Raw genomic sequence first — 27,330 nt, 5'->3', positions numbered from 1 at the left:
TCATCAGAAAAAATAAATTCATACAGGTTTAGAACAACATGAGAATGAGTAAATGATGTCAGAATTTCATTTTAAAGTGAACTATCCCTTTAACCAATTGTTAGCTAAAATAACCTTATTGTAAAGTGTAACCGTTTTTATTAACAATGATCTTTTTCTTGTCATTATGTCATAATTTCATAATTCTCCTTACTTAAACTGTAATAAAATGATGAACAACTTGTAATCTACTTTCATTATTTCCTGAAACAGGTTGTAGCAGTAAAATTTCCCATGCAATTATACAATCATTTTTTATATTAAAAAGCTCATTAATCATTCATAAAATTCACAATGTTCACTGGCAACTGTTCAAATATATTACATAAAGGCTTATTCATAAACAACAAAGACCACAACAAGCATTTTCTGCTGGATTTGATTGACAGTGATTTAAAAGCTTTTACAAAAGGACTCATTTATCAAAAAGGTTTCCACTTTATGAATAAACAGGAAAGGGGGTTTTAAGAGGTACTGAACAAACCCGACAGTCCTGTTGGTAATATTGAGAACTCCAGCAGACGGCAATACGACAAGGCTTCTGAAAATGACCGTGTTACTACACGCCTTTGGCATTCTGGGTGTAAACCGTTGCAATCAATGTCACTCTCAACAACTCTTATAAAGCCAACCAACACTTTTACACAGCATTCACACACACAGAAACTTAAGCTATACTGTTCAGCATGAACATCTTACAAGTGCTGTTATACGCCGGTTTTGTGGATTTTGCATTGGCTGGAATAGACGGAGCAAAATGGACATACTCGGGCAAGTGATTTTTTATTTATAGAGCAAATAATGTCATAAAAACGAAAGTTTGGTGCATGTTTGTACAATTTGGTGTTCGTTTGAAAAGAAACGAATGTTTTAAATTGCTAACCAATTTGTCCAGCAAGGTACCAAATAGGGTAAACAAACAAACAAACAAACAACATTGATTATAACCTATTAAAAACATAACAATTACATTTCACATTTGTTTAATTCATTTTACAGTGTTAGATAGATATGAACATTTAGCCTACATCTGGGTAATAAAGTAGCCTATTACATACTCTCTCTGATTCCTCGTTCAATCTTTAACAAACCAATATTAAGTTTTAAATATTAAACACCAGAATTTAATTTTCTTATGTTGTCCTGCAGATGGAGATCTGGATCAGAAGCACTGGGCAGAAAAGTTTCCTGAGTGCGGTAAGACTAAACAGTCACCCATTGACATCCAGCGCCGTAAAGTTCAGTATAATCCAGGACTGCAGCAGCTCGAGTTGTCTGGTTACGATGCAACGAAAGGAAAGTTTAAGATGACAAACAATGGACATTCAGGTATGCATTTTTACATCTCAGATCTTAAGCACGGACAGACTGTCCTGTAAAAGTTATAAAATGGGTGTGCAGCATAAACCCACTGCATTTTAAATCAGTTTTCTGTACCACCTTGATGTTTGTCGCCATCTACTGTGAGAAAGTGTCACGAAAGTCTTCAATAAACGTGGTGCAGAAATACACATATTTCTAATAGAGTATCTGCAAATGCCAGCCTACATTAGTGGGGGGCCCAAGGCAAAATTAAAGAGGGGGGCCCTTTTGACAAATCTTTTAATTTTTTATTAATATATCTTTGTTTCCTAAAAATATAATTGTACACTGTTTGAATAGTCAAAACACATCTAACCAAGTGTTTGCATTCACAAAGGGACAAAATGGAAAAAATATATATATATTAAACAATCAGAAGGTAATTAGAAACATGTTTGTTATTTTTTGTTGATTTAGTTGACATTTATGTTAATGTTTTTCATTATTTATTTTTATAGTAAACTGAAGTTAAAAGGTATTACAGTGAGTATTTTATGAATCACTAATTACATTTCTAAATATGTATTTATTATTTATTTTGTGTTGGGGCGACAATTTAAAAACTCGCTTATGGGGCATCAACACAGTGAAAAGTTAAAAAACTTAAAAAATTACTTCAACACCTAATTTTTTTTTGTTATATTAACTTAAAATTTCACTTAAGTGAAATTATTCTTTATAGTAAACTGAAGTTAAAAGGTATTACAGTGAGTATTTTATAAATCACTAATTATACATTTCTAAATATGTATTTATTAATTAATTATTTTGTGTTGGGGCGACAATTTAAAAATTGGCCTATAGGGCACCAACACATTGTAAAAAGTGAAAAGTAAAAAAAAAAATTACTTCAACACCTAATTTTTTTGTTTTGTTTTATTAACTTAAAATTTCACTTAAGCGAAATCATTTTTTATAGTAAACTGAAGTTAAAAGGTATTACAGTGAGTATTTTATAAATTCACTATTTATACATTTCTAAATATGTATTTATTAATTATTTATTTTGTGTCGGGGCGACAATTTAAAAACTGACCTATAGGGCACCAACACACTGTAAAAAGTAAAAAAACTTACAAAATTACTTCAACACCTATTTTTTTGTTTTGTTTTATTAACTTAAAATTTCACTTAAGTTTCACTTTTTAGGTGTTACGAAGTGAAGTAATTTTTTAAGTTGATCCAACTTACAGCCTAGGCTGGCCCTGTGTAAATGCTTGGTTCTGTTAGGTGTGTTTAGACTATTTAAACATTTTAAACAATTATATATTTAACAATAAACAAAAGTATATAAATAAAAAAATCTGTCAAAAGAGCCCCACTTATTAATTTTGCCTTGGGCCCCCAACTAATGTAGGTTCGCCTCTACATATCTGTATTGTATATTGCATGCTTTGGTCTAGTTCAATGTGATCTTAAACGGCTAGGTTAGTTTTCCTTACATGAATATTTTTCCTGTTTTCCACAGTGGAAATTGAGCTGCCATCCACAATGACAATCACGAAAGGATTTAAAGACCGCTACACTGCTGTCCAAATGCATCTGCACTGGGGAGGCTGGGACATGGAAGAGAGCGGATCAGAGCACACAGTGGATGGCATTCGCTATATGGCAGAAGTAATAAAAATAACACATAAACTAGGTGGTATCTTATAAATGCAAAACATACACATGCAGACATCCTGTAGGATTTGGGGTTTTCCATTTACTATACTACACGTGACTGAATTTTATTGTCAGGGATTATAGCAAAATTTCATTTCTAATAAAAATTACGGTAAATACAATTTTTATATTTGTGTCTCATAGGGTTCTCTTTGATGCAATACACTTTACTGTACATCTAAGATAACCGCACATTACACAATTTACAGCGCAATACTTAACACGTTCCTGTTTGATTTTCTGTCATAGCTCCATGTGGTCCACTACAACTCTGGTAAATACAAGAGCTTTGCAGAAGCCAAAGATAAACCAGACGGTCTAGCAGTTTTAGCATTTTTTTACGAGGTAAGATAACATCAATGTAGTTGTTTGTAAAGCAATCAATCATGTTTTATTATATTAATAAAGATTATTTTGTGCAATGCTGCCATTTTATGGGATTAAACAAAACCAAGATATCTCCAAGTTAAAAGAAAAGAAAATATGCAAAATGCAAATGATTGTCACTGTGAATGCTTTATATTATCACTAGGAGGTCTTTTAGGAGCCGGGCCAGCACCAAATGACCCGATGTTGCCTGATACCACGAGTAAAGTTAGACATCTGCATTCACTGAACTAAATGGGTTAATTATCAGACTATTGCGTGGACTGCTGGCTAAAATTCGGTTCCCACAAAATTGTGTAAAGGCCATAAGTTCCCATTGCCATTATACTAGAGGTGGACATGTGCTTTAGCAACACACCCACAGGCTTTTTGTTCTGCTGCAATACTGTATGTTGCTTTGTTGCACTGCAATTGATTGGGTAATAGCTAATCATTATGAGAATTTGCATGTGTGATTTGTGTTACTTACTCTTTATGTACAAACTGTTAGAAAAAATGGTCTAAATTATGTACCTTAGCTTTCACTGGGGCAGTACCACTTTAAAAGGTCCTAATATGTACCATTATTAGGTACAGATATGTATACATTTGATACCAATTGATAGTTTTCAGTCACAGGACGCATCAGGGAGGTTGGAGGGCAAGAACGCTGCCAGATTACTGTTAGACCTCCACTTTCGTTAAAAATTTCTTATTTTATACTGCCGCCAGAATTATATTTATATTATATTTATCAGTGGCAGCTCGTGACTGCTCATTCGAGGGGCGCAAATTCAATATATGTGTTTGGAGTGTCATGTGTGTTGCTTGCGTTTTCAAATAATGTGTTTGTTGCGTCATGTGAACCATGTGCATGTCCATCACGTGTTTTGTGCCTGCTGCACACGCGTCAAAGCAGTTCATGATTAAAGAGACGCTCACGTTCACAAAATACACGCAAGACACTCCCTTAACAGTAAACTCTGATTACACATGAGATTATGTGAGTATCTGGCAAACGAGAGCGTCTCTTTTGTCGTTAACCCTTTGGATGTGTCTGCAGCAGGCACTTATTTTGACAAGACACGTGATGCACACAGGATCTCTCGATGCGCAGAACACATATTTTGAAAAAAGGAACCACACATGACGGGCTACATACATGTTGTGATGAACTTTGCATCGAGCGCCCTCGAAAAAAGAAGTCACCGGCCGCCACTAATATTTATTATTATATTATATTACAACCAGGGTTTGAATAATGTCAAACCTCTTCATTATAGGGTTGCTGTGAAAGTAAGATGTGATCTTGAATCAATATTTTTTTTGGTCCTGGATCATCATTTTATCAAAGAAACTCCAAATTACTCCTTAACTCAAACCCTAACCATTTTTACCCCTCAAATAAGTGTGAAATAATAGTTTGAGAAGATTTTTTTTAAAGCCTCTAACCCAATTCTTAATCTAACAATCTCTCAATTCCTTCAGAAAACAGCGTGAGGCGCACTTGAGAGATTATATTTATTTCAGGCAGAAATCTTGTGGATTAAAGGAGCGGTGAATCAAAAACTCAATTTTAACTTGATAATTTGTTATATAAGAGGTCATCATACTTAAATGAACATCCTGCAAGTTTCAGAACTGAAAACGTCCGTGCTACTGAAATATAACCGTCTTTGGCACCAAGCCAGCTAAACACTCCAGTGAAAAATTCGGAAATCTATGACGTCAAAGTAGAATTGAAACACCTCCCCATAACCAAAAGGACAAGTCTACTTTTGTAGCCCCGCCCACAGCTTCGCGTGACACGTGTGTCTCAGTAAGTAAACATGTCTTTAAAGATTGACAAATTTAACCAAAATGACTTTTTAAATACATTTTTTCTGAGAGACTTTTATTTTGACGCGGTGATCTGTTATGATACCATGGAAACGCATTTTCGGTTCTGAAAGAACCGCGTGGGAACAACCATGGGAACAACACAGAAGCTAAATACTTCAATTCGGAGGCTTGGAACTTAACATTAGCAATATGCTTGGATAAAGTTTGCTTTTGAAGAAGTTCCAGCTCGTGTGGGGAGTGTTGTTAACGTTGTGTACATGGATTCATTTGTAAAGAAGTCGATGCTGGATTTGCAGAGAGACTCAGTCAGAAGCACCACTTATATTGGATCTGACAACAATGACACAGCAGTATAATTCACAGTAAGACATTTTACTTTATTTAAGTTACTGCGTTTCACTATTGCTTTGTTAAAAGAGATTGCTTGATGTCCTGTTGTAACATCCGTGTCTAAATACGTTTGTTGACTGTTTTAATTTACTAAAAACATTAAACGATTAATAAAGGTACAACACTTAACAATACGACTGTAATTTAAAGGTAGAAATATACAAAGTTAGTTATAAGGAAGGATTTATCAGCCGCAGTTTAGATTCTGATGCCCGTTTACTGTGTTGTATACGGTAATTTAGGCGAGTTACGTTTGAAAGCTCAAACACTCAACAAAGCTTATTTTTATCATATAACTGTGGTATTTAACATTACGTGGATGTAAAAGCAACCTCACAAGCACAATAGAAATATACCAAGTTATTGATAAGGATTTATTAGCCGCAGTTTAGATTCGGATGCACGCTTACTGTGTTTTATACGGTAATTTAGTCACGTCGAGTTTTGTTTCTACTTAAATATACGTATTGTCATTTGTGTGTATCATCTTTAGCACCCAGAATCTTTTGTGGCTCAAACATATTTGTGTTCGGCTGCTATTTTTATCACATTAATGTTTTTTAAAACATTTCCCTACATGTAATGACGGGGAATGAAGCTGTCCAATCATAGCAGTGGGTGTTTACGTTCAGGTCTTCAATGCGGCCCGCCCCTTCAAACGAACCATTTCTCAAGACAGCCACTAATCCATGTTACAAAATAGCGTATTACTTATTGCTTTTGATGTTTTTGAATGTAAAAACAACGCGAAATGCATAAGTAGACATCAATCAACGGCATAAAGCAATAAAATCGACCAATTCACGGCCCCTTTAATTTACTGCAAAGTTGGGACAAAGAATCGCTTTTTGGCAGCGCACCACAAGGATTTTTAATTTATGTAGTATTTAAATTAAAATAAAAGCAGGGGACCCCCTAATTTATATTTTTGTGATTTATAGGGGGTCACTGAATGCTAAATGCCTGGCTGAGGTCTGGGACCACCTCAGCCCCCCCTTCAATTTGAACACTGATTACAACAACTATTCAGTATTTAGGTTAAACTAAATAAAATTATACTATTTATTACTTAACCTGTGGAGAACGGCAGATAGGGCTTTCTTGCCCTCCAGCCCTAAGTACGAGATATAATATGAACTCTTCAGGTGTATGTAACCCTGTACAGCTGGGGTACATATTTTGACAATTTTTTCTGACGGTGCAGGTTGGACAGTTTGATGCATTATAGACCAGTGGTTCTCAAACTTTTTTAGCGTGCAGCCCGCCGTCTGTATGGTGCATTACTGTGCGGCCCCCCCAAAGAAAATTTATGACAAAAACAGTTCTAAAACTTCACATTTTAATTAAACAACAATTTAAATTAAATTAAATTATACAAAGTAGTGCTGCCTTATTTGTTTTAGGTTTAATTTAACATAATTCATGATAAATTAATGTATTTTATAAAATGTCATAAAACTGTTGCCCCCCTGGCAGCATCTCGCGGCCCCCCTGGGGGCCATGGACCCCAGTTTGAGAACCACTGTTATAGACAACTGTTATGTATATAGACATTGCCTGAAGTAATGTAATTAACATATGGATGCCTTTTGTTCAGGATGGGCATTTTGAGAACACATACTACAGTGATTTTATTGCAAACCTGGCAAAAGTCAAGTATGCAGGTAAGAGGTGTTTAACCTCTGAAAACATTGCTCTAAGGTAATTTTTACTCTAAGTGTTTTTTTACTGAAGTGGCTTCACAGGTTTGAATGTTTACTCAAATTCACATTGAATATATTTTAGAATTTAATTTACTATTTAAAATAGGCAGCGGTTGTTTACACTAAGTGCAAATAAAATTAGATACTTTTTATACTAAATGCAAAAAGCATATTTTTTTGCCTATATATGCTATTTACAGGTAAAAATATAGAGATACATCTACATGTATTTTCTATTTAAACTAAGTGACAATATCAGCATTTTCTTTATATGTTATTTACAGTATAGGTAAAAATAAGTTTTATTTAATAAATAAAATTATGATATTTGCAACAAATACTGTAAAAAGTGAGAACTGCTCCTTAAAAACTTAATTCAATTGGTAATAACTAAAAATAATTGAATTTTATAAACTTACATTTTCTCACTTTAATTGAACATTTTTTAACTCATGTACTGTTCACCTCTGCTGATTATTATTTTGTTACTGAAAAGTAATGCAAATTTAACATTGCCTATTTTAAGGTGTATATATTTGTCTCTATCGCTTCCACAGGCCAGTCCATGGAGATCTCTGATATAAACATTCGCGCCATGCTCCCAGAAAACCTCAACCACTTTTTCAGATATGAAGGCTCTCTGACCACACCTCCATGCTACGAGAGCATTCTGTGGACAGTGTTTGATACTCCCGTCACCCTCTCCCACAATCAGGTACGTCTCCTCCTGTCATCTTTAAAAAGTTCACAGCCTTTTGACTTTTCCCACTCCCTAACTTTGAATGCTATGACCAGATCAGGAAATTGGAGAGCACGTTAATGGACAGTTATAATAAAACCCTGTTGAACGACTACCGCATTGCTCAGCCTCTGAATGACCGAGTGGTGGAGTCCTCGTTCCTCCCACGCCTGGGCAAAGGAGGTTAGGGCGGTTCTCCTTGTTTCCAGGTGTATGAGAAATATTAAATGTCAGGTCTGCAGTGCCTGAGCTTGTTCTCGCTTTTTCTTTGACTTCTTGCAGGAATGTGTCGTCAGGAGGAGATTGAATCCAAGCTTAAAAAGATCGAGAACATTATTGTGTCGCTGGACAAAAAAATTATGACAGGTATTAAAATATTAAACCAATCCACAAATAGATTTTTTTTTTTTGCAATGTTATAGAGATCATATAATTGTTTCTCAGTCTCTTTAATAGAATACATCCAGAAAATACAGGAAATATAGTATTAAAAACTTAAAAAATGTAAACTGATGTGTCAAGATTTCCCCTTCAACTTGAGCAATTGCAGGAAGCTGAAGGATCTCTTAAACCTAAATCAAATTTAATCCTAATTTCTAATTTTAAAGAAATTAGTCTTTTTACTTTATTCTGCTCAACAACGCTCAAGATGTGTTTAGTGCCAAGAGAGGTCACATTAAACACAGACGATGCCTAAAGAAGACATTTAGACCATATATTTATATTTTTTAACATATTTCCTGTATTTTCTGTTTGTATCTTAATAACATAGATTGAAAAATAAATATGGATAGACATTAAAATTTTTAAACAACAAGTCTGGTGGTGGTGGCCTAAGACTTTTGCACAGTACTGTATATATATATCTGTCTCTGTATGCAAATAAAAACTGATATGTATTTGATTATCTTTTTCAAGGACCAACATCTACAGGTGAGTATTTTTGCAATAGCAGCAACTTTTATAGACTATAATAGTTTTGTATATACATTCATCATTTGTAAATACTGTTTATGGTTTCTTGTCACGTTTTCATCCTAGGTCCACAAACCCTATCATCGCTGGTCCTGTACTTCCATGAAAAGAAGGTGGAAAGGTATGCCTCGGTAAACTTGACCCAATCCATGTCTCTCACGTCCTTCACAGCCTGCATGAACGTCCGTACGCCACTCATAAATGACCTCACCTTGCTATCCTATTCCCCCTTAAGCAAAGAAAAAGAACTTGTGATCACTTTGCGCAATGAAGTAGATCTTTGGATAGGCAATGAGAATGTAAATTTGCCCTTTGACCGAAAAGACAGCGACTGGACAAACTATTGCCTGACGTGGGCATCAGATACTGGAAGGGCGGAACTGTTGGTAAACGGAGTAGAAGTCCATGAGCAGTACATTAAGAGAGACTATACTATTTCACTTGGAGAATCCCTCATTTTGGGAAATGACCAGGAGGGCTTTATGGGGATCTCGGCAACGGATGCATTTGTAGGTTACATGACGGATGTAAACGTGTGGGATTACGTGCTCACACCGGAGCAGATTTATGAGCAGAAGTCTTGTAGTAATGTGGAAGTCAAAGGGAATGTCATGAGCTGGGGTATTACACAGCTCAGTCTGTATGGTGGAGTTCAGCTTCATGCTGAGCATGTTTGCTTCTGAGAGAGAGAAAGCGCCACTGCCCACCAATGGGCTCTGAATCATTTCATGCGAATGTCAATATCAGCAATATTAGCTTTGCTTACTTATACTGTATTTTGTCTCAGGGCAATAAAATTCAAAGCGAAGCTAAAAATGTATCTTTTATTTACTTTGCATCTACATGTAAGCATTTCATTGTACTTTTACCCAAATTAAAATGTGAACCATATCTAATAAACAATTTTTGCATTGTTAACATTGTGTTTGATGTTTATGCATACATGTAATGAAAATGTACAATATTAGACTATATTAAAAAAAAACACATCAACTGAAATTCAATAAGTTTTATCCAGGCAGCCCTCAGAGAAATGTGCTCTTAATTTCCACTTCATCGCTTTCCGCTCTCATTTCTTTGAACTCAGAGTCACCCACAATCTCCACCTTGTTTCTCTCAGCAAAAAGCTTGCTGATTTCCAGAAAAGTCTTGTTTTTGGTTTCTGGGATGACCACCCAAATGTAGATAAGTGTGGCGAGACAGACGCAAGCAAAAATGATGAAGCTGTAGGGTCCCAGACCCCTCTGTAGATAGATATACAAATAAAATATATGAGCAAATTAATAAAGGAAAACCTATTTTTGTCTTTCAAGCCTTTAAAAACATTTATGTTGTCCTTTCATTATGCGGAAAGTTTCATTTCATTCCACAATGAATGGTAAGGACCTTCGAAATACCAAGTTTGTAAATTCCAGTACATATTTAAAGGGATAGTTCACCCAAAAATTAAATTTTGTCATCATTTACTCACCCTCATGATGTTACAAACCTGTATACATTTCTTTGTTTTGATGAACACAATGGAAGATATTTTGAGCAATGTTTGGAACCAAACCGTTTTTGAGCACCATTGACTTCCATAGTAATATTTTTTCTACTTTGGAAGTCAATGGTGCTTCTGTTTCCTGCTTGCTTACAAATATCTTCCTTTATGTTCAGCAGAACAACGACATTTATACAGGCTTGTAACAAACTGAGGGTGAGTAAATTATGATTTTTGGGTGAACTATCCCTTTAAACATTAAAGTGCTAGAAAAGGTTCTTCAAAGTGATGTCATAGAAGAACCATTTTTCGTTACCCAGAAAAACATTCAGTCAAAGGTTAACTGGCACAGTCCTTTTAAAGTGTGTGTGTGTGTGTGTGGGGGGGGGGGGGGGTTAAAAGTTGATGTACACCTTCAAATTAATATAACTCTGGCATTTTTTTAGTCTAGAGGCCTGGGGCCTCATTTATAAAGTGTGCGTAAGCACAGATTTGATTGAAAAGTGTGCGTACGCAAAAATCCACGGCAAAGTCCATATTTATAAAAACTGTCTTTGATGCGGAAAAGTGCTTAGCCCCACCTCAGGGTCTGAGCAGACGTACGCACAGCTTTTTGATTGCTGGAGTTTTTTGGAAATATAAGCCATTCTTGCTGCTCGAAATTGGGTTTAAACATTGACAAGCGCTCTTTTATATGTCTATGACATTATTTAGGCATCGTTTAAAGGTGGAGGTCTGAAACTGCTCAGCTCCGCACAAGTTCAAGAACATTTGCGATTTATAAATTTCACATCTGAAAGAAAGGTGTACGCGCATTATCTATGCGTAAGTTCGGTTTATGAATCACATGTACGCATTTTTGATAAATGATTGTAAGATGTAGGATGGTTTCTACCTAGCATTTTATAAATGAGGCCCCAGGTCTAGTTTTAAAGAAGACACGTTACATTTTTTTATGAAAGTGTCTGGGGTGAAAATATTAAATAAATATTTGTTATAGCATTTCAAATTTATTGTAATAAATAAAAATAATGCAATATAATATTATTTTTTACATAAAATTATAAAAAAATTAGGTTTGTGTTGATTTGCGTAAGGTTTGCTGCATACTCTTATCACAAATTAATAAATTACGGTCACTGCATTATTATTACAGCTAAAAGGTTTTGAAATATGAAAACTACATTCTTAGACCTTTCCAACAATATATAGTTTATCGTTATTGATTTACATGCTAAATATTGAAGTAAACTCAGGTGTCCCGCTCACGGGACAGTGCCAGTAGTCTGTGGACCTTTTATGAAACAGAGAGAAAGTTTCTTTATGGAACCATTCAGCCAAAAGTTGTTCTTACATGGCATCATGCAACGCCTTAAGGGACACACCACTTTTTTTGAAAATATGCTAATTTTCCAGCTCCCCTAGAGTTAAACATTTGATTCTTACCGTTTTGGAATCCATTCAGCTGATCTCCGGGTCTGGCGGTAGCACTGTTGTGTACTAAGATTGACAGAAAATTAAAAGTTGCGATTTTCTAGGCAGATATGGCCAGGAACTATACTCTTATTCTGGCGTAATAATCAAGGACTTTGGTGATGTAACAGGCGTAGTGATATTACGCACTGCCTGAAAATAGTCCTCTGCTATTATAAATAACCACATTTATTGTCTTAGTATACGATGTAAGAGTCAATTTTTAAATAGGAAAAATGTCGAAACTCTTTGGTTATTTTTAGCGTGATGCTAATGGTCTAATCAGATTGAATGGATTATGCTAAGCTATGCTAAAAGTAGTACCGCCAGACCCGGAGATCGTCTGAATGGATTTCAAAATAGCTGGAAGCTCTCTAAGAAGAGCTGGAAAATAAGCATATTTTCAAAAAAAGTGGAATGTCCCTTTAATTTTGAAAAGTGTACTGTACAATACACTTTATTTGCCAGTGATGCGTTTGAACTCTTACCTCTAAAAACGGGAAGACCAATCCGACTGTGAAGTTTGATAGCCAGTGAACCGAGCCAGCTACCATGAAAGCCGGGGGTCTGGATGACTGCCTGAACATCTCAGTGGTGATTACATAAGGTATAGGACCTGTAAACACAACCTGTCAAAACTTTTTTATAGGCTGAATCACAGTGCAGCTTTTACAATCTGTTTTATAGCCACTTTAAAGCACAATCTCTTGTGCTCACTCTAGCGTTTTAATGTAAAGTCCATGAAATGCAGAATAAATCTATTCTCATTTCCCACAAAGGAATAATACAGTTTGAAGGAAGGTGTGGATGCAACAAAATCCCTGCTATAAATACGTACTTGGGCCAATAGCATGTCCGATGACGTAAATAATGACACAAACGATGCTGACATATGGTATCCAATCCAGTTTCGTCTGTGGGGGAAATGAAAACCAATTATAGCGATGCATATCTATTACACTAATAGCACTGCATTACAGTTATGCATTTGGTAGATGCTTTAATATAAAGCAACTTACAGTGCATTACACAGTATGGGTTTGAATAAGTGTTTATTGTTATACCTGAAAGTGGAGAGCTATGGTCAGAAGTACACAGGCGGCACAGCATATCCCAAAACCAATGAGTAGCAACAGCTTTCTGCCAGATTTCTCCACAATAAACACCTATGGATACATTCATGTTTTTCAATGATTGATCTCTATAATTAATCATATGGGGTTCCAAGATGAGTTTTAAACTATATAAGTAGAATAAATCATGTGAATATATTATAGATTTAAAATAAGAGAACTACTGTCTTACAGCTGCTATTGTCATGAAAACATTCACAGCTCCCGTTCCAACTGTAACGTACTGAATGTGATCCTCTCTCACTCCAGCCGAGCTATAGATGCTGTCAGCATAGTAATAAATCTAAAAATAGGGTTAAAGTTTAGATGAAGTTTATTTTAGATTCATATTTTGAATGCAAAACCTTGTTTTTGCTTTGAAACAACTGTGCTTTTATGCTGACATCACTTTGGCTGTGTAGGTGCAATTGGATAATACTTAAAAAGCTACTGTATAAAGGGTACATGTTCAAGTCTGCAGACCTAAAGCCCAGAGAATGAACACTTTAACCATAGGATGTCATTACTGATCTGATCAACAGGTATTTTTATGCAAACTCTGGTATCTTGCTTTACTAAGCTAAATTGGTATGGGTTGCATTTCACGTTACAAGTAACTTTAAAGAAACTGATTTCGCCACTGAAGAAAATATGTTGAAAAAGGGATTAGTTGTGAAAATTGTGTGTCGCAATGCAATGCTTACCGCATTGACACCTGACAACTGTTGGCCCATGTTCATGATGATAACAGACAGCAGCTGCCAGCGCAGTGAGCGGAAGGTGAGGAGATTCAGCACAGACAGTCGACCTTCTGCTCGCTCTGACTGGTCCTCAACTCGCATCTCACACAGTTCTTCATCTACATCATCCCAACCACGCAACTGCTGAAGAGCTGAAACACAACCAGAGGGCATCACACAAACCAAAGGTTAACCACTTGATTAGGATTCTGACACATTTAATGTTATATTTTTATTTCTATATTTCATGCATATTTTCTGTTTCATGCTCGAATGTATTCTGCAGAGCTATCGTGTCTGCACGATATTGGGAAAGCCTGTCTGGCATTGCAGTATTATGTTTTTTTTTCTTTCGGTGTCTATTGCGATAGGTGACTTCTGCATTGCATTTCTTCCGATTTTTTACAGAGAAATTTGTGATTCCTATCTGCCATTGGAAACTGATCTCATAATAGTCTAAAAATAGTTTTACTTTTGGAAAAAAATGGCATGTTTGTTTTGCGATGTGACTATTGCAGATCCATGCATTGAGATGTCGATACTGAAACGATATATTGTGCAGCCCTACTCTATAATAAAATGGAATTGAACACATGATTTTCTTCTTTACGCCATTCCAGCACCTATGGCTATATTCATGCCGAGAACCGGTTAATCCAGTGGCGGGCAGTGAGTTCTTTTTTGAGGGTGCTCGATGCAAAGTTTGTCACAACATGTATGTAGCCCGTCATGTGTGTGGTTCCTTATTTCAAAATATGTGTTTGACGCGTCGAGTGAACCTGTGTGCATCACGTGTCTTGTCAAAATAAGTGCCTGCTGTAGACGCATGTAGGGTTTATGATAAAAGAGACGCTCGCGTTTGCCAGATACTCGCATAATCTCATCCGTAATCAGAGTTTACTGTTAAGGGAGTGTCTTGCGTGTATTTTGTGAACACTTTCATCATAAACGATTTTGATGCGTGTCCAGCAGGCACTTATTTTGACAAAACATGTGATGCACATGATTCACATGACACAACAAACACATATTTTGAAAACTCAAGCAACAAACATTACACTCCGAACACATATTTTTAATTTGCTATCTCAATTGTTTTACCCTGATCTGTTACAATATTCAGGTCTAACTCTCTTTTCCTTGAGTTTGAAAAGACCATTACTTTAGTCTTCTCTGCATTAAGCACAAGCTTTAAGTGATAAAGCTGTGCTTGCACTCTATCAAAAGCAGTTTGCAAGCATTCATACGCCTTCCTAATGGTAGCTGCACAACAATAAATGATCGTATCATCTGCATAAAAATGGAAAGATGCATATTGGACATTTTCCCCTAGACAGTTTATATACATAGTGAATAAAAGTGGCCCTAGAATGGAGCCTTGTGGGACCCCTTACATATTGATACATATTTTGATGTTAAGCCATCAACTTGTGTAGCTTGAGTCCTATAAGCAAGGTAGTTTATAAACCAGCCCATAGAGTTCTGAAATATACCTATACTGATCAGTCTCTGCACTAATATACTATAGTCAACAGTGTCAAATACTTTGGACAAATCAATGAACATAGACACACAGTGTTTCTTATCATCAAGTGCTTTGACTATATCATTAATTACTTTTATCGCAGCAGTGGTAGTGCTGTGATTTTTCCTAAAACCAGATTGATACTAAGATAAAATTGACTGAGCATTTAAATACTCTTTCACTTGTTCACTAACCAAAGATTCCAACACTTTGGCGAAAGCTGAAAGTTTATGCATATATGCAAAAACCATGTTTATGCAAATAAATGAATAAAATAAAATAAAAGTAAATTACCTTCATTCATATATCATATCTTACGCGCATCAACTACACTGAGCTAACGTTACTGTGTAAAATGAACGTATACAATGTTAACTACAGGTCCTTGAATTCTGGCCTGGCTCCCAAACCTCTCCAGACAGATGTGATCCATATCGTCGTCTCACGTCTTCTTTAGCAAACCAAAACATTTAATATTGGACAAGGTGTGTGTTTTTAGAGATCAGTTTAGCAACCAATAAAGGTGATAAATAGAATCCGGAAGTTCACTTATTCAGGCGTGTAACCGTGACAACGCATGTGCGTCCAATGAAACTGTATGGGCTTTATGTCAAATACTGGTGCAACTTCGCTCAGATTTTTCTTTTTTTATCACAACAAATCATCCAATACCTTTCCTGGCAGTTTCTTCCTTGCCCTTCTGTATGAGCATATAACGTGGACTCTCTGGGAAGAAGGGTAGAATCAGCAGTTCAATGACAGCTGGAATCCCTGTGAGACCCAACATGATGGTCCAGCCTGATGAAGAAGAACATTACACATCACAACTAGGAGAACTCATCTCAAGAAGCAGTTGGAGATTACTCTGGGGTCTTTACATTACAAAACATAAAGGTTCCTTAAAGCAATGTCATAGAAGAACCTTTTTTTTGTTTTTCAAAGAACCATTCAGTCAAAGGTTCGTATAAAATAATAATTTCTTTTTTCACTACAAAAGAATCTTTGTGCAACAGAAATGTATGTTTATTCTTAAAGTTTTTATCAGCCTGACAATAAAACTTTTAAGAACTTTTATTACAGATAAATATTGCACTATAGTGACTTTAGTGGCAGGAAATAGATCATCACACATAAAGCAGCTCATAAATACTTCATCTTCAAAATATATATGTTACCTTCTTGGTTGCCCAGGATATTATGAATGCCAAATACCTGGGCAGTTAAAATGCCAATGGTGATGAAAAGCTGGGGTACAATCCCGATGGCCCCTCGAAAATTTTTGGGTGACAGTTCACCCAAATACATAGGGACCACATTAGAGGACAGGCCTATAGTGGAGAGACGAATATGAAGAACATGATTTGCTAAAACACAGCTGATCCATACTGATAATGTTTTACTGACCTGCACAGATGCCCACCAGAAAGCGTGCAACAATGATGATCTCAAATGACCTCAACACTTCACTCACACCCATCATTATAGCAGGAACGATAGAGAAGATGTTGTTGAACAGAAGTGTGCCTTTTCTTTTTTTTGGAAGTTAGAGGGTAAAACGTGAGAATTTGCATGCAACAGAAATGGTTAAATCATTGCAAGTAAACACAATGATCCTCATATACAAGTAAATAATTACCTATTTACCTTCCTAATTTGTTCACCAATGGGGCCACCATAAGAGATCCAAAAAACCCACCCAGTGGATACATGGACACAGTTATAGACCACAGGAGGGTCAGAAGATTGTCTGTTATTTGACCATAGCGATCCTGATATATTTGGGTGTAGAACATCCGCATTTCCTTTAATCAAAATATGAGAGTATTGTTTAACACATATGATTATAAATCTGTATAAAGCTGTATGGCAACATATAACAATTATGTATAAATTCAGTAGTCTACTGGTGCAGGTGAGTTGATAACAGCAACATTGTAGCCATATTGAAAAGATGAACCAAATGCAGAGATCAACGCAGCCAAGGCCAGGACCAGTGTCAGCTTCTATAACACAGCATGAATAATGCTCAAAAAGATTCATTACAGTATAATGAATGTGACCAAAGGTGAACAATGCTGTCTACTGTTACCAAACTAATAGGCAATGAATAGAATTTATAACAAGTGCTTTATTTCATATCAGAAGAGAAAAATTTATTCAAAGTGGACTCACCCCCTTCCTCTCACATTCCTCCACTTTTATCTCTGCCTCCATGCTTCAGTTAGAAACAACTTGAGTGAAAACCCCTGCCTGTCATTATTTATTTATTTTGTACCATGGACTTTGGAGTAAACCCTGATAACTATGTGAAAGTTGTTTGGTACTAAAACAATTTGTTTTTGACGATACACAGAACATTGGCGCCCTCTACAGGTGAAGAGTGTGAACACATTTGAATAGATCTTCCTTTCAGCAGTTAATTTCTTTTTTATGTTAAAATAACGCCACTCACCCCATGAGGAACCAAGGTAAATTATAAACAAATATGATGTCTATGAAAGTTAATTATTTTAAATATGAATAGAATTGGCTGCCCCAATTATCACTGTCCTCCACTGACCTTCATACTCCATTGAGAACTTCCCACACAACCTGCAAATTTGCGGATTTTAATTAAAACCTTACTAATCACCGGTTCATAATCTGAACTTACTATGCCAAAGTAGCTTATTCATGTGTAGAATAAATTCTCGATAATTGAATAATTACTCACTGTCATGTGCTGAAGGAAAAATATTACAGTCAGGGATAAATTAATTCACTAACACTAATTCTTAAACTCGGAAGAGTCTATCATTTTCTCAGCCACTATTGCAGAGTTAATGGAATAAGAACACGCACGCGCGCACACACTTTTTCATTTTTCATGAGGACATTCCGACATTCCATAATGACTTTCATACTTTACAGACTGTATATTTTATCCCGTAACACAACCATGGTCAGAAAGTACTGGTTTTACTAGCGTTTTGGGGAAAATCGGTTCTGTAGGGTTTACCACACACAAACACACGCGCGCGCACACACACGCACGCACGCACAATGAATAATTTAATATAATACGTTTAGTAATCGTAAATGTGCCCTATTGACTCTATTTATGAAACTATTTATGATTATAGTAAAAAATGTAATTAAATATATATTTTTAAATAAATTAAAATATGCATTTAAAGGTGCACTGTGTAAATTTTAGCAGCATCTAGTGGTAAGGTTGTGAATTGCAACCAACGGCTCAGTCCACTGCTCACCCCTCACTTTTGATATAGAAGCTATGGTAGCTGCCACCGGAAAAACATGTAATCGTCGGAGACAACTTAGTAAAAAAGTTTGTCTGTTAAGGGCTTCTATAGAAACATGGTTCACAAAATGGCGACTTCAACGTAAGGGGACCCTCTGTGCATGTAGATAAAAACATCTCATTCTAAGATAATTAAAACATAATGGTTCATTATAAAAAGGTCTTTATACACCCCTGAAAATATAGTTTTGTATATTATTTTGCATTTCTGTTCTTCTAAAAATTACACACTGCACTTTTAAAGGGAAAAAACACTGTTTTCAATATTTTACTATGTTCTTACCTCAACTTACGAATTAAAACATACCTATCTTTTTTCAATGCGTGCACTTTTAATCTTTGTACAGCGCCTCATGAATGTGTTAGCATTTAGCCTAGCCCCATTCATTCCTATGGCTCCAAACAGGGATGGATTTAGAAGAAGCCACGAAACACTTCCATGTTTTCCCTATTTAAAGATTGTTACATGAGTAGCTACATGAGTTAGTATGGTGGCACAAAATAAAACTTTTGTTTGGAGCCATAAGAATGAATGGGGCTAGGCTAAATGCTAACACACAAAGTGCTGTACAAAGATTAAAAGTGCATGCATTGAAAAAAAGGTATGTATTAATTGATCTAAATTAAGGTAATAACATAGTAAAATATTAAAAAACGGTGGTGTTTTCCTTTTATTTTTGTTTCTGTTTATTTCAAACAGCAGAATCTAAGATCCAGGGTATAGAGTTATACAGTTTACATTTAGTACATTTAGAAATTAACTTGGAAATAGGTTAAGATCAATACTGTCAGATTAATAACTTGCCATTGACTCTTTTGCAGTGACAATGCTGTTGTAAAAGCAAAGTGTCCCAATACACAAAGCAATTCAAGTTTAGCTTCATCGCATGAAGCTTCTCCATATATTCTCCTCGCTTGGACTTCATAATCATCCCCCATCAATAAAATGAAATAGGGTGATCCTCAATATTCCTTTATATATAATAAGACACAGAGACACTTGTGTAGTGACAAAAACTGCATTCCCAGGCCTCTTGATCAGCATCGTACGGACAGTAGGGGTCTCTGTCCGACTAACATCCAGTCCCCTCCTGCAGTGCAGCACTGCAGGCTTTCTCATTCTTATTCCTCATTCAGCAACTCATTAATCAAATTGATTGTACCTCATCAACTTAAACAGAGATCCTCAGCTGTTTATTTCAGCAGGTCAAGAGCTGAACACCCCGATGGGGTTTGTGTGAGATGTGTCTACACAATGTGTCAGATGCGTGGGTTTATGAAGCTCGTGTTTGGTTGTGCTCTGCAGTGATATGCTTTGTATAGGATTAAACAGAACATTCAGTTAGTATTATCTGTAGTACTAAAATGTAAAATGTAAATGTAAAAAATTGATTTTAATCTTTAACACGATCTTACTCGTAATATTAAAGATAGCAAGGTTATATTTTCATAGAATGTTCTTCTTATTATATAGGAAGATTTTACATTACACTATGTAGACTTTAGATTGATTTTCAAAGACAGGGTCAAATATGAATAGTGTGTGATAACAGAATAATGTGGATTACATATCATATGCACTCACAAAAAGAGCTCATAACAGAATTTGGTGTTCTGTAAATTAAATCTGTCTTCCAAAAGGCAAAACTCAATTCTGTTGATAATTTGACATTAGGAGTGACAAGACAATAAAATGACTGTAGATCAGTTCTGTTCCAGCCTGCCAGTTAAACATGTCAGTGAATTTGTATGTACAGCAGAATTAATGTCACACACTTCAAAACTGACTGTCGAGTCGTTGTCCATCCCCTCAATGAGCTGCGGTTATAATCGAGTCACAAGACTGCCTTGTCAAGTGATGCAGCCTCAGGGTCAGTGATATCACTGAATATATAACTAACGTTGCAACATCCTCTTCTCTCAGGTCACACAAACAGTAAACACACTGAAAACAAGATTGGCTATTGTGTATAGCCCATGTCCTTTCTTCAGGTTTTTCAGAATGGTTCCTCTTACAAACCCGAAAGCAGACCTGGTATCATGCAGAGACAATGGAGAAGTCTCTCGTGCATCCCGACTGTGGTGAAACCATAGTATGGACTGTGTCTGTTTTATTGCATGCGTCATCAAATATTTACAGAAGCTCAGCTTCACGAAATGCATAGAAGCAAAGGCCCTGATGTGCATTTACACAAGTGCATGTTAAAGGGATAGTTCAACCCTTTCATCATTTATCCACCCTCCTTATCAATTTCATTAATAATCAAACATGCAATGGTTTACAGATATCACTTAATTTATTTAAATATAAAATATGTTTGTTGTTTAAATATAACTGCACAGCATCGTATGCCGTGATTAAAATACACCCATTTTCACTTCCCATCTTGTTTCAAATGCATTGTGTGCATTATGAATAGAAGTGCATGTTGTGGCTAGTGTCCTCGGTTTGTTTTTTGCAACGACGTATATATTAACATACATATATATGTACATTACATCATACTTATAATTCATGTTTTCAGCTTTGTATTTGCATTAAATATTCATGTGCTTTTGTTGAGGGAAGAAAAGATCCCTTATAAAAACACTTCACAGTACATTTGCCATTTTGGTCACTAGATAATAAATTGCTGTATCCTCGCCTTCCCCTGAGCTACAGATCTCATTTCTATTTAAATGAACACGAAACATCTGCGGAAGCGATACGAAAACAGATTCGAGAGGCTGTGGGAGACAGAAAGCCTCCTGTGTAAAGTGCTGAGCTAGACCAGGAACATAAAGTGCGTTTGTGTTACGTGCTCTGCGGATTTTGTCCATGTGACCGCAGTCCCCTGTAATCCCTTTAGGCACTTGGTCAAACAAGAAAGTAATGGTTCTGTTACAAATGATCAAAGAGCCATAAAAAAATTGCATTGTGCTTTATCCAGCATTCATGCGCTAAAGATGAGCTCTATTTAACTTCCCATCACAACAACCATTAGTCCTCACTGTCCTCCCAAGTTTGGGGACTTGTGCTCTCCTCAGCGTGCGAAGGCGTATTCGCCGTAAATTCGCTCGCCCTGTTCTGGGACACCGACTCTGATTTCCAGCATCTGTTTTGACCTTTGCAGCACAGCCAAGCCTGCAGTCGTGATCGAATCGAGGGAGTACACAGAACAAACATTATGCAGTTCGCCGCTCCTTGAAAGGTGTTTCCAATTCCCTATGGAGAAAACAGAGCACTTCATTAGACCCACTGGACCGCTGAATGCAGTAAAGTCAAATAAAGATAAATTGAATTAATAAAGTACACAAATGAATGAAATTACACTTATGGTGAAGCAAAGGAACGCAAGTAAATTAAGCGGAACCGTGTGCAATTGACCAAGAGTCTCGCACTTACATGCAAGGTCACCAGCACCGGGTTTTGCCTCGCGGGGGAGTCGGATAGAAGGAGCAGGAAGCGGACGGTGCTCCACATGCGGAGCATGATGAAGATGATGGGGATGAGGGTTAGTTTCCGATCTGCCATCGAAGACATTGAATGAGAGACGGGGCTGCTGGTCAGGATGGGGCGGTACTCGGACAGGGCCGTATGCTATAGAAAAAAATTAAAAAAAGAGATCACTGTTATATAAATTGACATGACAGCATTTTAGGGGGAAACGAAAAACTTACTGGTTGCAATGTGGTTGCAATGCAGTTTGCATAAGCAAAACTTCAGTCTTTCATATTAAATTAGGACTGCATATACGACAGGCTATGTGGATCTTTGTCAGACCTTGACAACTTGGTTGGTTAAAAATCTACACCCTTCTCAATGCATGAACATTATCACAATATCAGCCACTAAAAATACACATCAGTCGACAACTAAATGTAACGCATTCAAAACTTTTATTCATACATGTAATGTCAAATTTTTAAAGGAATAGTCTACTCATTTTCAATATTAAAATATGTTATTACCTTAACTAAGAATTGTTGATACATCCCTCTATCATCTGTGTGCGTGCACGTAAGCGCTGGAGCGCGCTGCGACGCTTCGATAGAGTTTAGCTTAGCCCCATTCATTCAATGCTACCATTTAGAGATAAAGTTAGAAGTGACCAAACACATCAACGTTTTTCCTATTTAAGACGAGTAGTTATACGAGCAAGTTTGGTGGTACAAAATAAAACGTAGCGCTTTTCTAAGCGGATTTAAAAGAGGAACTATATTTTATGGCGTAATAGCACTTTTGGGAGTACTTCGACTCGGCGCAGTAACACCCTCCCTCTCCCATTATGAGAGTGAGAAGGGGAGCGGACTTTTCAGGCGAATCGAAGTACTCCCAAAAGTGCCACCACGCCACAAAATATAGCTACTCCCCCAAATCCGCCCAGAAAAGCGCTACATTTTATTTTGTACCACCAAACTTGCTCGCACAACCACTCGTCCCAAATAGGAAAAACGCTGATGTGTTTGGTCACTTCTAACTTTATCTCTAAATGGTACAATTGAATGAATGGGGCTAAGCTAAATGCTATCGAAGCGTTGCAGCGCGCTCCACCGCTTACGTGCACGCACACAGATGATAGTGGGATGTATCAACAATTCTTAGTTAAGGTAATAACATATTTTAATATTGAAAATGAGTAGACTATTCCTTTAATACTGCATATGTGCTTATAAAAATGCAAGGGTGAGTTTAGGACACTCTTTGACACTAAGATGAGTGTCAAATACTTTTTTAATCAAACTGAATTAACATTATATAAGATATGCATTAATGTCAAAGGTTAAAGGGATAGTTCACCCCAAAATTAAAATTTTGTCATCATTTAATCACTCTGATTTTGTTACAAACCTGTATAAATTACTTTGTTCTAACGAACACAAAGTAAGATATTTTAGGATATGTTTATAACCAAACAGAGGCACCATTCACTTCCATAGTATTCTTTTTCCTACTATGGAAGTCAATGGGGCATCTTTGTATGTGTCTGCTAAGCTTAAACCTGAAGCCACATTGGACTTACGGCTTTGCGGATGTGTATCTTAATAAGGATGTACAGGACTGGCAGTGTGACATAGGCGATGAACTCCCAGATTTTTCCTGTGAGCAGCATCCACAGGACATGGTCATCAGCATGGATATTAACCCAACACCAGCCAACGGACACCTCAGAGGCATCATAGCCAAGCTTCTGCAGAGAGAGGGCCGCTACAGTGATGCCGAAGGGAACACCCCAACTAACAAACAAATCACAAGAAAAACAAATCACAAGATCAGACCCAAGTCATGACAACTTTGTGGACATCACTAAAACATCAGTGGCGGCCTGTGACTTCTTTTTTCGAGGGCGCTTGATGCGAAGTTTGTCACAACATGTATGTAGCCCGTCATGTGTGTGGTTGGTAATTTCAAAATATGTGTTCTGCGCGTCGAGTTAACCTATGTGCATCACGTGTCTTGTCAAAATAGGTGCCTACTGCAGATGCATCTCAAGGGTTTATGATAAAAGAGACGCTCGCGTTTGCCAGATACTCGTATAATTTCATGCGTAATCAGAGTTTACTGTTAAGGGAGTGTCTTGCATATTTTGTGAACGTGAGCGTATCTTTTATCATAAACGGTTTTGAGGCATGTGCAGCAAGCACCCATTTTGACAAAACACGTGGTGCACATGACGAAACAAACACATATTTTGAAAACACGAGCAACACACATGACACTCCGAACACATATTTTGAATTTGCGCCCCTTGGATGAGCAGTCACGAGCTGCCACTGTAAAACATATCAATTATCAAATTAAAAAAACACTTCTTCCAAAGGGATATGATTTACACTACAATTTAGGGCCGTTGACTTCTTTATCTCCATACAATTTAAAATAATATCTCATTAATATTTGTCTGTTTGTTAAAAGGATATTTTAAAAATAAACTCTTCAAAACTATGAAATAACATAAATGTAACTCTGTAAATTATGTTGTGACAAAAAAGTCAAAGTAAATCAAAACGTTGTTATATTTTAGCATCTTCAAAATATTCACCCGTGGATTAGAATTTGTACAAATATACTCATTTTATTGCTTTTTGAGGTCCCACCATGAGATGCTTTTTAACAGTACTGAAGGACTTCCTATCTCCTCATCTTTTATATTTATTCAGCCAAAGGATTTAAAAAAAATCTTTTTTATATATATATTTTTTTTTTTCAAATAAAAGTAATGAATATGTTGAAACGATTCTTTTTTATGTTTCATATTATTTATTATTATTATTTGTATTTGTATATTAATATTATTAATATAATATTATATAATATTATTAATCGTATTGTATATTAATTGGGAATTTAAAAAAAATTCATATACCCTTAAATTTTCAAAATTTTTAGATCACGAGGAACATTTTTGTCAAGTGACCCTAAACTGTCTGGTAGTGTACAGTAAAAAAGTGTACAGAAATACACATTATTATCTTATTATCTGTAAGTTAAACATACAGCAGGTAAACATAAACAGAACACAAAAATAAAGAATTAATTATTACTACTTGCATTAAATTAATTTTAATTACTTTAAACAATAACACATATTTCTAATAATAATACATATTTGTGGCAAATTTACATTTTTAAAGTATTATTGTAAAAAATGACAAAGAAAATACTGGTTCAATATTGTTCACAGCAACAGAAGCTGTTGGCACTGACAGCTTTTCAGCTTACCTGATAAGATGAAAATACAGCACCAAGTTATCGGCCTGTCTCTGACTGGACTTCACAATAAAAATGTATAAGTAGATCGCAATCGCCACGGTCCAGAAGAATGAGCTGGTGTTTGCGAATGTTGAAATCGCCGCTTGTGTAATGCAGTCTAATGAATCCGACTGGAAAATACTCCAAACTCCGTAAGAGTACGAGAGCGCGGACAACAGGTCAGCAACAGACAAAAAGACGAGCAGTTTGCGCGGTGTGGACCTTAGATCGAGCCAACATACATATGTGCATATTATTAAAAGTGACCCAAAAAACGAAAGCGCACATGACATCAATATAAGCACCTTCTCGTAAACATACACCTCGGTCTGGTTTTCATCGGCCATAGCTTTGGTGTGTGGCAATATAGTCTTGTTTAATGCATTACAAGTCAGCAGAATGTTACAGAACTGTTAAAAAGTCATAAATCCACTTGTAGCCCACGGAGATTTCCAGTGTACTTTTCCCTGACGAATCCGTTTCCACGATAAACAAGACGGACTTTAAGATCCAGAGGCTTTACAAACCGGTCAAACAGCTTTATCACAGCTGCCGAGAAGGCAAAGAAATAGGCGTGAACAACTGCACGCAAACTAATCGGGGCATGACATCACAGTATCGCGAAAGCAAGTAAAATGCACAGCTTTCTCGCGGTACTGTGATGTCATAATGCGTTCAGTCTGCGCATCTCCGCATGAAGTCGATTACACCAATAACAAGTCAAAACTGAATTTCTTCCGTAATGCATGCATTCCTCTTGTTCTGACTAAACCTCATTCCGTTTTAAAAACAGGTTAATCGTCAACCTAACAACAACCTATACGGTCGAGTTGTGATTTGTACTGGATTTTAAAAGTTTGCGAGATCGTTGACTGGCACGCGCCACCTGGAGAAATGTATAGATTATTATTTATTGTCAATCAAACGCGTATAATTTTACTTATGAATCGATATCATTTTTAAACACCTTTATACATGGAAAAACTGCTTACAATTAAATACATCTGCAATTACTGTAATACGCCTTCAGATGGCGTAATTTAAGCTTCCAAGCGCTGGTAAAATATTTTATTCATGGATGTAAATTGTCCTTAACAGCACCCAAATGTAATGATTGAACAACTTTCTTTTCGACTTTGACCACTTAATTTTGACGCTGAAACAATAAAAATGTTACATTAAATTGTATACCCTGCTGAAAAAAAAACAATAAAACCATTACAGAAAATTCTATGGTTTCCCTTAAAATACCAATAGGAACCATTAGCTTTTACCATTAAACCACTACACTGTAGTGTGTCTTTGGCCATATTCCATTAGAACCAATAAAATTCCCAATAAAACGGTGGTTTTATTGTTTTTTCATCAGGGTAAAAGAGCGTTTGAATGTTTTCTCATTTGTTATTCCATTGCCTCTTTTTTATTTATGTCTGTATTAGTGTATATCATTTTATTTAATCATTTTAATTAATTTACTTTTGTATCTTCCTTATTTAATTAAAACTGCATTGTTGTCCAATGTTAAACTCAATTGTCTGAGATATATTGCAATAGGCTATAATTGTATTATCTGAATACTTAATAGAAACTGAATTTTCAAGTGCCTTCTTTCTTTCTGGAGAAGAGAAAAAGAAAATCAATACATCACCATGTTTCTTCATTAAGGGCAATGCCAAGTTTGCTTCCCAGTGAGCTGTGTATTCAGCTTGTTATTTAGAGGGAACTGAATGTGTTTTAGTTTCATGCACTGCAGACAAAAAATAATTCTGGCATATATCAGTATAGTGAAATCAGATGAAACCTTCGGTTCTGCCTAAGTAGCCACCTAAAAGTTGTCAAAATTCATCATAAGTAATATACGATGCGGTAGATTGTTTTAGTT

At 36.1% G+C, this 27,330-nt stretch overlaps 3 protein-coding genes across 4 annotated transcripts; 1 reads left to right on the top strand and 2 right to left on the bottom strand.

Moving 5' to 3' along the window:
* The first annotated feature begins 587 nt into the window (after positions 1-587).
* On the top strand, positions 588-9,999 carry ca6 (carbonic anhydrase VI). Its single transcript, XM_055189026.2, has 10 exons — positions 588-810; positions 1,189-1,368; positions 2,870-3,018; positions 3,316-3,411; positions 7,262-7,328; positions 7,925-8,082; positions 8,163-8,289; positions 8,389-8,472; positions 9,025-9,039; positions 9,148-9,999. Exons 1-10 carry the CDS (start codon positions 726-728, stop codon positions 9,762-9,764), a joined length of 1,578 nt encoding a protein of 525 aa, XP_055045001.2. The 5' UTR covers positions 588-725; the 3' UTR covers positions 9,765-9,999.
* slc2a5 (solute carrier family 2 member 5) lies at positions 9,892-17,733 on the bottom strand. 2 transcript variants are annotated; one of them, XM_055189027.2, is made up of 12 exons: positions 17,587-17,733; positions 17,319-17,417; positions 17,059-17,216; positions 16,819-16,943; positions 16,590-16,742; positions 16,087-16,212; positions 13,854-14,041; positions 13,343-13,453; positions 13,102-13,203; positions 12,876-12,951; positions 12,526-12,653; positions 9,892-10,325 (listed from the first exon to the last, which is right to left on the bottom strand). In XM_055189027.2, the coding sequence occupies exons 1-12, from the start codon at positions 17,626-17,628 to the stop codon at positions 10,107-10,109; spliced, it is 1,527 nt and encodes a 508-aa protein (XP_055045002.2). In that variant the 5' UTR covers positions 17,629-17,733; the 3' UTR covers positions 9,892-10,106. The 2 variants fall into 2 exon arrangements, with proteins under 2 accessions (XP_055045002.2, XP_055045004.2); XM_055189029.2 differs by lacking the exon at positions 17,587-17,733 and having other exon boundaries at positions 17,051-17,216; positions 17,319-17,416.
* A 3,494-nt stretch (positions 17,734-21,227) lies between these two features.
* On the bottom strand, positions 21,228-26,016 carry gpr157 (G protein-coupled receptor 157). Its single transcript, XM_055189062.2, has 4 exons — positions 25,419-26,016; positions 23,719-23,932; positions 22,101-22,295; positions 21,228-21,920 (listed from the first exon to the last, which is right to left on the bottom strand). Exons 1-4 carry the CDS (start codon positions 25,793-25,795, stop codon positions 21,696-21,698), a joined length of 1,011 nt encoding a protein of 336 aa, XP_055045037.2. The 5' UTR covers positions 25,796-26,016; the 3' UTR covers positions 21,228-21,695.
* Between the last annotated feature and the right edge of the window lie 1,314 nt (positions 26,017-27,330).

This window comes from Misgurnus anguillicaudatus, chromosome 13, assembly GCF_027580225.2.
Source record: "Misgurnus anguillicaudatus chromosome 13, ASM2758022v2, whole genome shotgun sequence".
Taxonomy (NCBI): Eukaryota; Metazoa; Chordata; class Actinopteri; order Cypriniformes; family Cobitidae; genus Misgurnus; species Misgurnus anguillicaudatus.
The sequence above is the reverse complement of the archived record's forward strand: the minus strand, read 5'-3'. Positions and strand labels throughout refer to the sequence as shown.

Bases quoted from the DNA above. Each gene is read 5' to 3' on its own strand.
- ca6 (XM_055189026.2), top strand. From the start codon at position 726: ATGAACATCTTACAAGTGCTGTTATACGCCGGTTTTGTGGATTTTGCA. The intron at 811-1,188 runs GCAAGTGATTTT...GTTGTCCTGCAG, and splicing joins AGCAAAATGGACATACTCGG to ATGGAGATCTGGATCAGAAG. The intron at 1,369-2,869 runs GTATGCATTTTT...TGTTTTCCACAG, and splicing joins GACAAACAATGGACATTCAG to TGGAAATTGAGCTGCCATCC.
- slc2a5 (XM_055189027.2), bottom strand. From the start codon at position 17,628: ATGGAGGCAGAGATAAAAGTGGAGGAATGTGAGAGGAAGGGG. The intron at 16,213-16,589 runs GTAACATATATA...CTTCTTCATCAG, and splicing joins TATCCTGGGCAACCAAGAAG to GCTGGACCATCATGTTGGGT. The intron at 14,042-16,086 runs GTATTGGATGAT...GTTGTGTTTCAG, and splicing joins GGAAGAAACTGCCAGGAAAG to CTCTTCAGCAGTTGCGTGGT.
- gpr157 (XM_055189062.2), bottom strand. From the start codon at position 25,795: ATGGCCGATGAAAACCAGACCGAGGTGTATGTTTACGAGAAGGTGCTT. The intron at 23,933-25,418 runs GTAAGCTGAAAA...TTTGTTTGTTAG, and splicing joins CTGTATTTTCATCTTATCAG to TTGGGGTGTTCCCTTCGGCA. The intron at 22,296-23,718 runs GTAAGTCCAATG...TTTTTTCTATAG, and splicing joins AGATACACATCCGCAAAGCC to CATACGGCCCTGTCCGAGTA.